This window comes from Prinia subflava, chromosome 4 (assembly GCF_021018805.1).
Source record: "Prinia subflava isolate CZ2003 ecotype Zambia chromosome 4, Cam_Psub_1.2, whole genome shotgun sequence".
Lineage (NCBI taxonomy): Eukaryota > Metazoa > Chordata > Aves > Passeriformes > Cisticolidae > Prinia > Prinia subflava.
This window is the reverse complement of record NC_086250.1, coordinates 62491813-62506980: the sequence shown is the minus strand read 5'-3', so window position 1 is coordinate 62506980 and position 15168 is coordinate 62491813. Positions and strand designations below refer to the sequence as shown.

Here is a 15168-nt window from a genome sequence, read left to right as displayed (position 1 = left end):
TTTCCACAGAGCACTAACCCTTTAGCTTTTTCAAAGGATCAGACCAGTGCCTAGTATTACCAGATAATTTTTATTAGGTGCAGTTTTCAAAAAACAAAGTCAAAACAAGACAGATGCATTTAATTTCCTTTGTTGCTTCTGCTAGCTCACAGGGCAGAGGTATCCATGACAAAGTAGAGAAGTCTTTTACCCCAGAATGGGATTTTAGGATCAGAAATGAAGCAGGCAGGCAAAACAAGGACAGCCAACAAAAGGTAGCCTGGGGCAACACAGTGTGTCAATGAGAAAGTGAGAGATAAGAAACACTTGGACAGTTGTGCATGTTGGCTTCAATCTGTAATGACTGTGCAGACCACACATCAAAAACATTTGGCTGTCCTTGACAGAGAATGAAAAGAGCACAGATATTTCAGCTACCTCTTTTTTTTTTTTTCCTCCCCACTGTCAACCTGGTGAATAGCAATTAATTTCCTTTACTTCTGGTTTTAATTATTTGTCTAATGGCCTTCAGGCAGTTGTTGTATATCATCTTTGAGAGGCAAAATGAGACCTCTTCATCTTTTTACAACTGTTCTTTCTGCTGTTGGTCAGATGGATCTACAACTCTCACTGTTTTGAACAACATTTCTATTGTACCTTTCCAATGTAAATTAAGGGCAGCATTGCCACCATCAACTCTGGTAACACTTAATTCAGTCAGCACTGGCAGCTGCTGCATTTCTGCTGTACTGGCATTTCTGAGACCTCCATGACCTTGGGACCACAGTGTCTATTGGTGCCTAAATTCTGTCAGAGTCAATAAATGAGTGGAAAGCACCTATTTTTTTTAACCCACTTCCCTAGCAGTCCTATCCACTTGCATAGATTGAGTAATACGAGTTGGCCAAATGGCAAAATGTCCAGGCTCTGATGGTGGTTATGACACTTTCTTGGTTGCCTCATGTCCAAAGAAAAGAATTGGTGAATGGTCAGAGTTTATTTAATGTCTCACCTTGCCGTCCTGGTGAGTGGCTTAGCTCCTGAATGAAGGTGACCCTCCATTCCTTCTTTTGGGAAAATGACATTGTGAAGGTTGTAATTTGTGGGGCCTGAAGAAGAGCGTGCCAGAATGCCTTGTTATTCAGCTTAGGAGCAAGAATTTAGAGGGAAGACTCATCAAGCATGATCAAGCTTTTTCAGTATAAACTTCAGAACTCTCTTTCCCTGTTTTGTTTTTTTTTCTACTAATATGTGATAAATTCACCCCAGGCAATATCAGCTACTTCATTCCTCAATATCTCTTAGTTTGTTTCTAATCAGAAATTTTCTGAATGATTCAAAATAATTAGTTCTTAAACCTTCTTTTTTCTTCCTGGCTTAAAGTTGTATTTTAACACTGGTAGGTCGTGTGGTTTTAGGACAGGTTCTTGGGGCTGTGGATTGCCTCATAGTAGATCTTTATGTAGTAAGTGAACTCTGGAGGAGCTGAAATGTCTTTTTGTAGCACAGGACCTCATTGGCAGTAAAGTTAAGTATTAAAACTCACATGAGAAAGGTAAAGCTCTATATCTCAGTCATCTCAAGGCAAGGTGGTAGACAGAATATTGAGGTAAAAATACCACTTTAGACAGAGGTATCCCACTGGCTTTAGGGAAAACGGGGAACACAGAGCCTCTGTTAAGTGTTAGTTATGGCTTAGTATTTTGAGTTTATAATTCGAAATTACCTTCAAAAAATCTGATGATTATTATGGCAAAATAACAATCTGTTGATGAAAACAGAATTTATGCAGGTTTTTTTCCTCTGGGGTTTTGGGAGAGTTTTTTGGGTTTTCTTTTGTTTTTTGAAGTTTGTTTGTTTTTTGTACCTGGGATCACTGTGAGTCTCTGAGAAGTATTTTTATTTATTCTGACAACTCCTTAAGGGAAGACCAATAGGGAACATCTGATTTATTCATGTTTTGCAAGATGACTATCCAGGACAATCTGCAGATGCCTTTTTAGGCACAAAAGGAAAGGATTCCCTACATACCTCTCCAATTGACAAGATGACTTTCTCTGGTAGCAGCTTGAATAAATGAATACAAAAACTGATTGATTACAGGGATCTCTTTTCTTCCTCAGGTTTGAAGAAACTGTCAGATGAAATTAGCAGTCTATAGTGGCTTCACAAGGTTGTCAAGGCAGTTGGAGACAGATTTCCAACTATAACACAGAGAAAATGCTACTCTGAAAATGTATAAGGTGTCTATGAGCACAGCTTATAAAATAAGCTTAAAGTCTTCTGAAAAAAAAAAAAAAGGAAGAGACACAGCACTGATCAAACCAGGAGTGGGGGCATTAATCCAGCTTCTTATGTCAGGCAAAAGACAGATGAGACAATTGTCATGACTGTAAGACCTCTGCAGTATCATTTTTGAATAAACTTCACATGGGCCCTGCTTCCCTACACATGGCATTTTCAGATAGATCTGTAGTAATAATACATTGATTTAACACATGGGTAATCTCTCAGAAATTCCTGGCATAGTGACTCCATGTTCTTGAAATTCATTCCTATTTTTTAACCAAACCTTCATCTGAAAAGCTAAGCATATCTTTTCCTTCATACCACCCTTTACAGAAAAATAGTTAATTTGTACAACTGAAATGCATTTATTTTTATTATAGGAAGCTTATAATTTTACTTGCTTCTGTTAGAACATCTTTTATTTCTGTAACTTTTTCCTTTAAAAAGTCTGGGCCAATGCTGTATGCACTAAAGTTCTTAACCACATGACGAGCACTGCATGACCTTCTCTTCCTTCAGCTCAGTTAATGATTCTAGCTTTGCTTATTATTTAGCAGAAGGAAGCTGCTACTATACAGTGAGATGTCTGCATTAATGCCAGTCTGACCCTAGAAAGAATAGTAATTTGCAACAAAATAGTTATCTGATTTGCATTAATCAGTAATAAATTTCATCTAACACGATAAGTTCCCCTAGAGTTATATTTTTTCCTCATTTTTAAGCTTTCTGAAACATTCATTTCTGTGGCCCAGACTGAACTAGATAAAATTTTGTCTAGAAATGTTCTTAGATTTTCTCATCTTTCCAGATAATTTGTAAGGGTGTAAAACCATGTAGGCACTACTGTCAAAAGGGAGGGGCTCTGCTGCAAGCTGTTTTCTAATATGGCAAAGGATTTTTACTTCTACAAGAATCTTACCCATAATGTATGAAATATACAAGGGGAAGCAGAAAATCTTATCGTTTTCTTAGTCTAAATCTTTAAATGAAGGAAGAAAGTAATAGCATGATTTAGTGGGTTGGGACCTTGGTCATTAAGGGTCTGAATCACATCCTCTATCATTAGTAAGCTCAAAGGTGTCTGGACCTTCTTGTAAAGTAACAACCAAAACCCAAGTATACTTCCAGAGGTCAATTAATGTCACCACCAGGGCAGATGGGGGGAGAGAGTTCATTATTTTGGGTACTGAACTTCTAAGCAGAAAAGTGAAATTAGATAAAAACCCACTCTCTGTATCACTTAAGGATCATACACATTAAGGGACAAGTGATTGCTCAAGGGTTCCATGCAGACAACGGCAGCCAGCTCACAATTAAAAAGATAAGTGTGGTGGGAAGAAGTATCTGGGTATCTGTGCTTAGCTGCAGTAAAGAACTCACTGTTTAGGATTTGAACCATGTCTCTTTTCTGGGAAAGCAGAGGTTTCAGATTATACTGATTCTTCTTAGAAGATGAGATCAGATTACAGAATTGCTTTAAAGTGTGCAGAACACTATAAAACAGTTACTAATGTATTTATCAAGCTATATTTTTGCATAATCTTGTTCCAATAGGCTGCATTCATAGCTTTGTGTTCCTACTTTTGAAGCCCAAATTCCATTTTGTATTAGTTACTCACTCCTTGCCCTTTGTCCATGTCCTTATGTATGTAAGAGTAGCCTTTTCAAGAGATCTGTCTAGATTTTTCACTTCTGCTACACTGTGCTCAGTAGAAGATCAAATTATGAAAGTTAAAGGTCATTTCATATTTGCTGGTGGTTGGGAGATGTGTGATGATGTGCACCGTGTGCAGCACTCTGCTGCATCTGATAAGCAGTCCTCTCTCTTCCAGGCCATTATCTAAAACTGATGTGTTCTGCTTCTCAGAAAGAAATACAAACCTAAAGAATTTTGGGAGAAATAAGGTCAGGGCCTTAATCTGAGAGGAATCTTAAAGCAAGACAGTTCCCTCTCTGTAGCCACCCCCACCCGGACTTAACACAGGATTGTTTATAGTTGCTTTATCTGAAAGGTATTTACACCTTCAACCCATGGGATTCCCACATCTGACAGGAGAAATGTTATTTCCCAGCTGTGAGAGATTTAATGCTCAAGAGGATTGTATCTGTTCACATGGTTGGTTTTGGTAGAAATTAAAGGGATGATGAAAACAGTTCAGGCAGTACCTGATTTGTAAAGGTGAAATTGTTCTTTCTACTTGCTTCTTGTACTCTTACATAGAGCTTTAGGGATTAGTCTTGCATATGTGCCTAAATTTGTAGATGGGCAAACAGCTAAAAGATTAATTAGCAAAATCTAAGGAATGCAGAGTATTATTGGATAAAGCCACCCTAGTACTTAAAAAGGTGGGAGAAAAAAAAAAAATAAAGAATACTTCTATGAAAAGGAAAAGCAGCTATGTAAAATGAAACTATGGAAACAGTGGTGAAGAAATCCTAGAAGTCTGAACTCTCTGAAATATGCTAAAGTGTGAAGTGATACCTCTGAGGAAAAAATATTTTTAAAAATGAGAACTAACTTATGTATGTTTTTATTTTGGGATCTTCAAAATTTCTGGAAATCAGACCATGCCCTATGCCTATCTGCTGTATTCTAGCACCACCTTAATGTTAAGAAAATTCATTAGCTACTGATATTTATCTTGAAAAATACCAATTAAGAAACAAAAACCTGAACTCATATATCCTTACTTATAAAGGATATATGTCTTTCCAGTCTGTATGGATGGAAAAGAGATGGGGACAGTTGGTGCCCAACAGTAAGAGAACAGCAGCTTTGTCATGTTGGAAGCTTTGACAGCTTGTCTTGTCTCCATAGCTTTATTTGTGAATTTAGAAACTTCCCCTGCTATTGCATTCATTGGGGGCCAGAACACTCTTGGGCAAAAATCCTCAGCTATAATTAGTGACTTAATTTTAATGCAGATGAATAGACAATCCTGAAGCCAGTTATTAAAATGTCATTACTTGACACAGAAGTTAGCATATTTGCCTAATGTCTGTTAGCAGAAGCTGCAGAGACCAACCCAATTGAGAATTCTGTCTGGGGAAGAGGCACAGCAACACAAGGCATCAAAAATCCCCCAGCCCCTGGGAAACAGCTGGATAGCCCCTGCCAGAAAATGCTGAAGTGTTTCTGGGGAATGCACAGGCAATAACTCTGACACCTCTATTCTAGCAGAATCCTGGGATGTCCAAAAGGTATTTCTTTCGAGTAACTTGATTTATAGCTGAAGCCCAATGCAGTTAGGAAATGGAAAAGGGAGAAAAAACAAACTTTGTAACAAGTAGCCCTGGGGATGTCGATATCCAATGAGTATGGAATTAGATCTGTGTATCGTGTGTAACTCGTTCAGACAGCACTCCCAAAGTAAATAAATTTTAATCTGTATTTTTAATTCGGGCTTTAATTTAACAGCAAGGCTCAGAGAACTAAGAAATCTGGATTCAAAGGCTTAGTTAGTAAAAAAAGAGCAAAGAGATCTCCGAGACCATCAGTCTTCTGTCTAAAAGAAACTCAAAGTAGCCACAAAGAGTCATAGTAAAAGTATAACTTTGCTTGTGAATATTTCAGAGAACACAATAGAAGTGAAAAGATGTTGTTTAAAAAACATAATTGTAAATCTATATTTAATAACTTTTTTCCCCTGAATTCTGGGAGATCTGAACTATCACCTTTCCTATTTCTTCGCCATTTTAATGACACAAGTTCATAAGTAAAAATAGCACCAATGTAAATCTAAAATCTAAAGGCTCCATAAGGCTTCATTTTTTAATTCCACTTTCTTTGGAGTCACTTCTTTGGAGTAAGAGTTCTGCAACTTTAATCCATCAAGCAGCTTTACAAAACCATCATGAAAATGTATGAATCCAAGAACAAAATCTACTCACCCAACCTTACAGCAATGATTAAAAAAAGCCCTAATTATAATATAGTCACCCGTCAAAATAAATTACTCAGGGTGAGTGGGTGAAAAGAAGTTTGCTAGACTTCCTTAAGGAGGTGGTAATTGTCTTGGATTTTGTTAAAATACATCACTAATTATATTTTAACAAAGTCTATGTACTCTTTTCCTCTTTAGGAATTTTATAAAATGTTGGTAGTAATACAGAGAAGGGGATTTTTCAGTTTTAGAATGTTCTATACTTGTGTGTTTTTACTGCAGAACAAAAGAGACATACAAAAATGCTCTAAATTACATATACAGATGATCAGAAATGATAGAATAAAGTGATTTCATGAGAAGGTGGCAACTGATTGGACATACATCTATGGCAAAGTGATGTGTGTGCACAGTGAAGTGAGAGCATGCTGACACCACATGCTTGGTTCATGGAAGTCCACAGAACCTTTAAGAATTTAAGCATTCCTGCATTTTAGAGTTCCTTCTTGTCTTTGACATGTATTGCATGCAAATGATGCTCAGGAAAGTGGTTGAATCATCATGGCTGAAAATGCTCAATGAACTTGTAGCTGTGGCACTTAGGGACATGGTTAGAGGTGAACATGGCAGTGTTAACAGTTGTAACAGATGATCTTAGAGGTGTTTTGCAGTCTTAACAATTCCATGGTTTTAATACTAAATCCTTCAAAGAAGATATCTGCAACCCATATTCCTGAGATATGTTGTCCAGGAAATCTTTACACAAAATTTGAAAACTACCAACCTCATATGGTGGTACCCTGCTGGCTGTATCCCCAGGGTCTGCCCTGAACAATACCAAAACCATGAATTTGTTTTCTTGCTGTCCTCTGGAGGTTAACAGAAAGCTACACTTAAACTCACACCCCAAGAATGCACAGGATGTAGACCCTGCAGCAGCAGACATCAGCTTGATATCCCAGGGCTTGCAGGCTGGGGGTCATTATAGATGGGGATAGTTTTTTTTAAGCACTTCCTGGAAGATGATTGCTTTACTTAATACCAATTAAATACTCCATCAGATAAACACGTAGAGCTAGGTGGAGTGAATATAGACCATAATAGTGCGTTTGCAGACTCCAAAGCAGGTTAAGTTAAGAAATAAATATCGTGTTAAGAAAAGATCATTAATTTTCATAGAATCATAGAAAAGTTTGAGTTGGAAAGGACCTCTAATGGTCATCTAGTTCAACCCACTTCAATGAGCAGGGACATCTTCAGCTAGACCAGATTCCTCAGAGCCTTGTCCAAGTTGATCTTAAATGTTTCCAGATGTGGGATATCTATTACCTCTCTAGAAAACTTCCAGAGTTTCACCATCCTTATAATAAGAAAATGTCTTCCTTACTATTGAGTCTAAATCTACCCTTTTTTTTTACTTTAAAACCACTATTCCTGGTCCTATTGCAATGTCTTTCTAAGAAGTCATCCTTTTAAGCCCCCATTGGGTACTATCTGGCCACAATAAGGTCTCCCTGGAGTCCTCTCTTCTCCAGCACGAACAAACCCAACTCTCAGCCTGTCCTCGTGGAGTGGTGCATCACTTTTTTGTCTTTCCTCTGGACTTGCTCCAACAGGTCCATGTCTTTCTTGTACTGAGAATCCCAGAGCTGGATGCAGCCCTGCAGGTGGGGTCTCATGAGAGCAGAGCAGAGGGGCAGAATCCCCTCCCTCACCTGCTGCCCACACTGCTTTGGATCCAGTTGGATCCAGTTTGGATCCAGTTGGTTCTCTGGGCTGTGAGTGCTCCTGGCCAGGTCATGTCCAGATTATTCCCAAAAGCACCTCCAAGCCCTTCTTGGCACGGCTGCTCTCAATCTGTTCATGCCCCACCTGTGCTGACACTGCTGTTGCCCCACCCCAGATGCAGCACCTTGCAGTCAGTCTTGTTAAACCTCATGGGCTCCTGGACCCACTCCTGGAGCTTGTCCAGGTCCCTTTGGATGCCATCCTGTTTTTGCAGGTGTATCAACCAAACCTCTCAGCTTAGTGTCTGCAACTGTGCTGAGAGTGCACACAGTTCCACTGGTGATGTCACTGATGAACATGTTAAACACTGTTTTTCCAATATGGACCCCTGAGGGACACCACTTGTCACCAGTCTTCATCTGGATACTGATTGTAAACAGACATAAATCATGAACAGATGCTTCTTGTTGTATGCAGTTGGCTTCTAGTCATAAATAAATTCAGCCATCTTCTTTTAATCAAATTATAAAATATTCATATTTGTTCACATTATTATTTTATTGAAAATTAAGCTCATTTCTACCTACCTAAATCTCTATATACCATTGTAAACTAATGCATTTCCATTTGTTTGTGAACTGTTAAAATATGAAATGTAACGCAAATCTAGACAATAATTAGACTTAGGAGTACTTCCCCTTAATTTATTTATCCCTTAATTATTATGTTCCCTTAATTATTTATCAGTAGTCAGTGATCACAAAAGCAAATATGTAGAGGTTTAACATTCGTCATAACATTTGCAGTTATTGTTCTCATAACTGAAAAATAAGGTTTGTCTTTTATTTCCTAAAGTTGTGGCTGACTCACATAATTTTGACTGATACTTCAGCAATTCAAAGCTGTATAAACAAGAAAAAGACAGATCAATCTAAGTGAGGGTGCTGAATAAGCAGAGGCAGGTGTGTATTTGTAGCTGGGTATTGTTTCATCCCACTCTAAAAATAAGTGTGAAAAGGAATGTGTCTCTGCCCTGGGCTCAGAATGTGAGTTACACCATAGCTGGAAGTGTTAGAAATTCATCCTAAAAAATTCTGGCTCTGACACAGCTCTTGTTTTCTGTCTGGTTGTTCATTTTTTCTATAATTTCCTAATTCCTCATACCTATTTTAACTTTTAATAACACTCACATTTTTAGACCAGGGTTTTTAATTTCTTAGATGGGATCAGTGGAGCTTCAGGAGCCAAAGGATGCTCTCACCAATGATCCCCTTTCTCCACAATGGCTCAGGCTGGCCTGGCCCAGGAGCTGAAGGAGCACATCCTCCTCCACAGCCTGGGGTGCAGGCCTGGCACAAAGCCCTTCCTCTCCCTTCTCTTTCCAGAAGGATGGCAAGTGGAAATGTCCACTCCATGCTGCATTTTGGATCTTTCCTCACAGAAAGGGAGAGAGACTGGGAAGGTCAGGCAGAAGAAAATGTGTGTAGGTCAGTCCCTGCAATGGAGCACAAAGTAGAGCACAACACAAGAGACACTTTTACAACCCTGCCCAGTGACTGGGATCACTGGGTGTCAAGCACATCAGTACAGGCACTGGCAGTATATCTGAGTCTGGTTAACATTTCAGCAAAAGGATTTTTCTGCTTCTTTACTACCACCCAAAGGCTCTTTTTTCTTCCACAAAGGCTTACCTTTTTCAGGAAGCAAGTTAGGATATTGCTTTATCATCAAACACTTTATTGATAAAATAAAAGTCTTACTACATCCTGACACAGGTGAACTAAAGTTAAGGAAAAAAAGTAAGCTTTTTCTTCCTCCTTATTTCCTCGTTTTTCTACTCCTTGTGACTTTCTGACTTCCTGATCTGGCCTCTGTCATCAGAGCAAACCTACCCATTAATTTGTGTGGCTCTTCCTTGCAGAATCAGGGTGCTGATCAGGGTTCCTGCAGCTCAGGGGTGACAAGGGACAGGTAATTGTCCTGTCACTGTGCTATGGCTCCCAAGCTGCTTCAGCAGCCAAGTCAAGTAGTTTAGCCCAGAGCATCTTCATCCCTCAGCTGCACTCAGGACCACTGGGAGCACTGAGGCAATCAGGAGCAGCAGCCAGATGGGTTCAGCAGTGCTGCTTTTTCTGCACTGCCTGGCTGAACAGAGGCTTTGATTCAGGCCCAGCAGGAAGAACTTCCTTAGGCTTAAGCTGACCTCTTGACTGTGAGGAGTGGCAGGTGAGTACACACACATTTTTTTGAGTACACAAAGGAGGGACCTGAGTAAAGAGCAGCAGCACTTAGTCAAATGGAGGGAAAATGTCTCTACTACTGCCGCTTGGTAGATCACAGAATCACTGAGATTGGAAGAGACCTGGAAGATGTTAAGGCATAAAATACAAGAACACAGAAAGCGAGTTACATTCTGCACTCTACCAATCTGATTGTATAGAACTCTTGATTCAGAATTTGTACCTGGACATTTAATAGGCTTTCATGGTCTTTTTTTTTTTTTCTATGACTTCGTATAATTGCTTTCTGACTCCATTTATGGTATTGGAAGCATGTGACAGCAAATGCCACTATCCTCTTACTTTTTTTGCTTGTTTTAAACCACTTCTTTTGCTTGTTTTAAACCTGCTAATTTCATTGGGCATCCTCTTGTTCTCTAGTAGTGGGCAGCCAAGCATCCATTCATGATTTTCTAGGCACTTTCCCAGGGTTGTCCTGTTTTTATACATATCTGCCATATCCCCCCTCAGTCGTCCCATTTCCAAGCTGAAAACTCAAAATTAATTTAAGCAGTTTCAAGCGTTAATTGCCGTTCTTTAGTTCCCCCATGTAATTTTTGAGAGGCAAATACAAGAACAGCAGGCAGTGTACAAAAGAGAGGGTACTATGTGGTTTTGTATAGTGCTATAAAGGTGTTGTCTGTTTTGTGCTCCATTAATTTTTTAAAAAATCTCCTAACTGCTGTTTTTTCTGACTGACAAAGAGCATGAGATTTATGTTTTCTTCTAGTACAATTCCTTTTTTTCTTTTTTTTTCTTTTTTAAATAATTCCTTTTCAAAAATTAACTGCAGTTGAAATTGTTTATTTGGTGTTCCATTTTTACCAACAGGAAAATGAATTTCAGTACCTTATGATTAGTGTTTCAACAATAACCTATTGAACCAGCCCTAGCCTTGCTCAGGGAAGACGAAAAAGAGATCAGAAATTCTCAAAATTTCATGGCAACAAAAGTTATGGGGTTTAAACATTTAGTCTCTATATTATGCCTAGGTATAACATTTGCCAAGGTTTTATGAGAGTCTCCCATTATCTCCAATGGGTCCCAAGTCTTAAGAAAGGAATTTCAAGAAACTGAGAATCTCTTCTTAATAAAAGATACAGTTTACACTGATTCTATTTTTTCTGTAATGGAGCATTGGTCCTTCATTGAAATGGCTGGACATCTCACCCTATATATTTTTTCCACTGGAGTTTAACTAATTTTTTCATGACAAGCTGATTGTATCAATATGTGTATAGTTTCTTATTTTTATTCACATTGTTTGTGCATATTTTTGAATTAAAGGTATAGTATAGACCAATAGATAGGTAGCAATAAATAATTTAAAACTCACTTTTAAGTCATTGGTTATTGGATCATAAATCACATAAAGTGTTACATTATGGGACAGAAGTTAGAAATTTTACAGCATTTTCAGTTTGAAACAGAATGAGTTAAATCCTCTTTGGTGCCTGATCTTACATGTGCAATTTTTTCTTATATTTTTATATATGTGATATTCATAGAGCGTTTTTGGGGTTTGTTGTTTGGTGGGTTTTTTGGTGAATTTTCACTCTTTCACTAATGCATCCAGTCAGTCAAGGTGAAAAAGTGTCCATTATTTTAAAATAACATGAGAGTGTCCTTCACTTAAAACACCTCATCTACTATTCAGTATATTAGCATTACTGCTAATTACTACTGCACTCAATTTTATGTGACAATGACAAAACTAAGAACAAAGAAAATAAGCCAAGATACTTCACTTTAGTTTCACAGTTTGTGTCACACTGCTGCGATATCTCTGGGATATCTCTTCTGATCTTCAGGCAATCAATGGAAATCAGTGCATATTTGACAAGTTTTGTCAAGCTTAAGGCCTCTGAGGCACTGGCTGAGACTGGCAAAATGGCTTAGGCCAGGGAGCTTTTCTAATTGAGGAAATCTTTTTTCAAAATATGTGATATTTCAGACACACAGTCTCACCAATAAAGGTAACATGATCTTAGAGCAATACAAAAGTAGACTTCCAGTTGAGCACTGTTGGTTTCCAGATTCTCTCAAAACAGCCTGTACTGTCAGAGCATAGAAATTTGACTGCAAATTCTGATTTGATCTTGACATTTTTTGGAGGTACACTTTTGTGAGCAGATCAATGTAGATTTTCTTTTTCCCTCTTAGATCTCAAATCCTACCCCCTGCTTTAACTCTGGCAGTCAGAGAGCTCCTACAGTCACTCCTGCAGAGCCACATCTCATTGCCCTACTGGGGCTCTTGGTTAGACCTGCTGCCAGCTCACAAAATCCAAAAAAAAATCTGCCGTGAGTCAAAGTTTCATTCAGACACCCCTAAGTCCAGAGTGACTATGAGTGTAATTTAACACAGAACATTTTTACTGGGTATTACAATTAGAGAGACATCTGTTACTAATATTGCTTTGCTAAACTGCTGTGAAAAATTGATTGAGTATTCAGTAGTTGCAAGGCTGTTCAGTTACTTGCCTGGATTGAGGTGGTCATGTGGCTGAACATTTTAAGTCCTTGGAAACACACAGAAATACAAGTGCCAGTAATAATTTTTACTCTGACTGCAGAATGTATTTTATGATGGTTTACTGTGCATGTATAACATATGCATTTATTTTTGTCATACCTGTGTGTGGTTACAATAATATTGTCAGTTGCTACTGCTATTTGATCATACAGGAGTCCTAAATAGTGGGAAAGGAAATTTTAAAAGGGTCATAAGGTCTACAAATATTGTCATTATCTTGATATGCTTACAGAGGCGCACTTTTTTTTTTTGGCTGGGGGAGAAGTGGGAAGAGAGGACAGTTTCTCAGGCCTGGACAGTACTTCTATTTTCCCATAATAACTGCTGTAAATCTACTTGTAAAACAACCTGCTCATTGCCCTTCAATGCAGCTTGCAGTTGAAAAAAGATAACTGCATAAATACCATGTTTTCATCTTTTCATCTTATACTACTATTTCTGTTTTTTTCTAGAAAGCAGATGCTTTTTAAAATATTATTTACATTACTGATCTATTTTAACCCTATTTTTAATGAAAAATTTATGATATCAGTAAGACCCTAATTTAGAGGTCAGATGTGCTAGAAATGCAAACATACAGATATTGATAGATAAGATGGGACTGTCCATCTAATCTAATAATCCTTCTCTCTGAGATGACTCAGAGGAAGTTGCCAGAAATTTCAGGAGACACAAATAGAGGGTAATCTGTCAGCCACCTTAAGTCTTCTCAGAATTCTGTAGTACTTTGAGATAATGTTAATCTCTAAAGCATAAGGTTTCAACTTTCTTTGAAAATATATTAGCATTAACTATTACGAATTTTGAAGTCGTGAATAGCAAAAGTTTGACAAATATGGAAAACAAGATAGTGAAAGTGTTACTGAAAACTGCAAATCCCTGAATCATTGGATGGGTTTTTACTTTATAAGCAGTTGAGATAATTTGATAGACTTAATAAACATTAATAAGTATCAGATAATAATAAAAATAATAAATAATCAATATTCTCATCATCATTTTGATCCTTAAGAAACTCTTGTTTTGTGGCATAAATGTGGCAAAACAGATTTGTCCTAACTAATAATTTAAAATGAGAGAATAGCTCTGGTACACTGCAAGTTGGTCAGGTATTTGGATGAGAGCAATGTAAACTTAACCTGTTACAGTTTCAGACATTGTTAATAAGATGTATGTTTGTGAGCATGATTGGATCACTTGTGCTACCACCAAGAAAATTATTTACCATTTCAGGAAAAGTAAATATTCAATTTTGCAGAAAACATTTTGAACTATTCTTTATTTCAGCTGATGATCCAGATCCTACCTCACACATCCATTAATCTAAGACAAATGCAGCAGCAGCCTGTGTATTTCTGCAATCTTAGGTGTTATTCCTTTTCTTTCCTTTCCAGACAACTATTACGGCACCCCGAAGCCTCCAGCAGAACCGGCGCCGCTGCTGTTAAATGTGACAGACCAGATCCTCCCAGGCGCCACTCCCGGGGCTGAAGGCAAGCGGAAAAGGAACAAGTCTGTGAGCAATATGGAGAAGACAGGCATTGAACCCCCAGAGGAAGAGGAGGAGGAAAGACCTGTGGTCAATGGGAATGACGTGACAGTAACACCAGGTCTGTCCTTCCTTCTTACTTTGCAGTGAGTTTCTGTTATTGAGTCCTCAGTTACCTCCTTCTGCAGTGAGAATATGCATGTCCAGCTAAGGATGTTCTTGCGAGAGGGAAAGGCAGGAATCCTGAGTATTAGGATTTTTCTGAAGCCTAAAAAAAATTACTTAACCTCTGTTTTGGGGAGTAATCTCACTTACCTCAGCTACTGTAAAGATTTCTGTCTGAACTAGTCTCTTTGAACCCTCCTTATAGACCAAAGAGAAAAATACCTTCTTTCTGAGCATAGATTGTGACCAGTTTTAGGTTTCTAGGTTAGGAAATTATCCACAAATGCCTGTTCCTCTCTGTTGACTATAGAGGGAGTCTAGAGAACTGCAGTTTGTTCAGATAAATAGTCAGCACTTTATGAAGTGAACTTTTGTAAAATGTCATGAAGACTTAGCAATACAGTGGAAGGCTGAAGTCACCACATTAACAAAGTTGTGGCAGTGCCATTAAAACTTAGCTGGCAATACTGTCTGGAGGAGACTTTTCAGGAATATTTCAGAGCCTGCATAAAGCTGATAAGGGTTTCAGATGTCAAGTCCTGGAAGACAATTGTTTTACTGCTTGGATCACAGTGCTTCAGAAAAAAAAGGGGTTCTGGGTACTGACTGGTACCTCAAGTGAGAGCATTCCAGCCTATTCTGAACCAGGTAATCAACTTCCCCCTCAACCTGCCAGCAAGATAATATTTAACAGAATTTATTAATTCTTATCCTGAAATAGAATTTAAGAAATTGTTTTGTTGTTGTTCATGTAGAAAATTAAAGAATTCAGATTTCTATATGGCTGAGAAATAATTCTGTGAATACTTTTTGGTAAACT

At 38.1% G+C, this 15168-nt stretch overlaps 1 protein-coding gene across 13 annotated transcripts in view; it reads left to right on the top strand.

Moving 5' to 3' along the window:
• Positions 1–15168, top strand: part of MAGI2 (membrane associated guanylate kinase, WW and PDZ domain containing 2) — a 703046-nt gene that overhangs the window by 445681 nt on the left and 242197 nt on the right. For all 13 annotated transcript variants that reach the window (XM_063396964.1, XM_063396963.1, XM_063396971.1 and 10 more), the window contains exon 4: positions 14089–14304. In XM_063396964.1, the coding sequence (XP_063253034.1) occupies positions 14089–14304 (216 nt within the window). The remainder of the gene's footprint in view (positions 1–14088; positions 14305–15168) is intronic.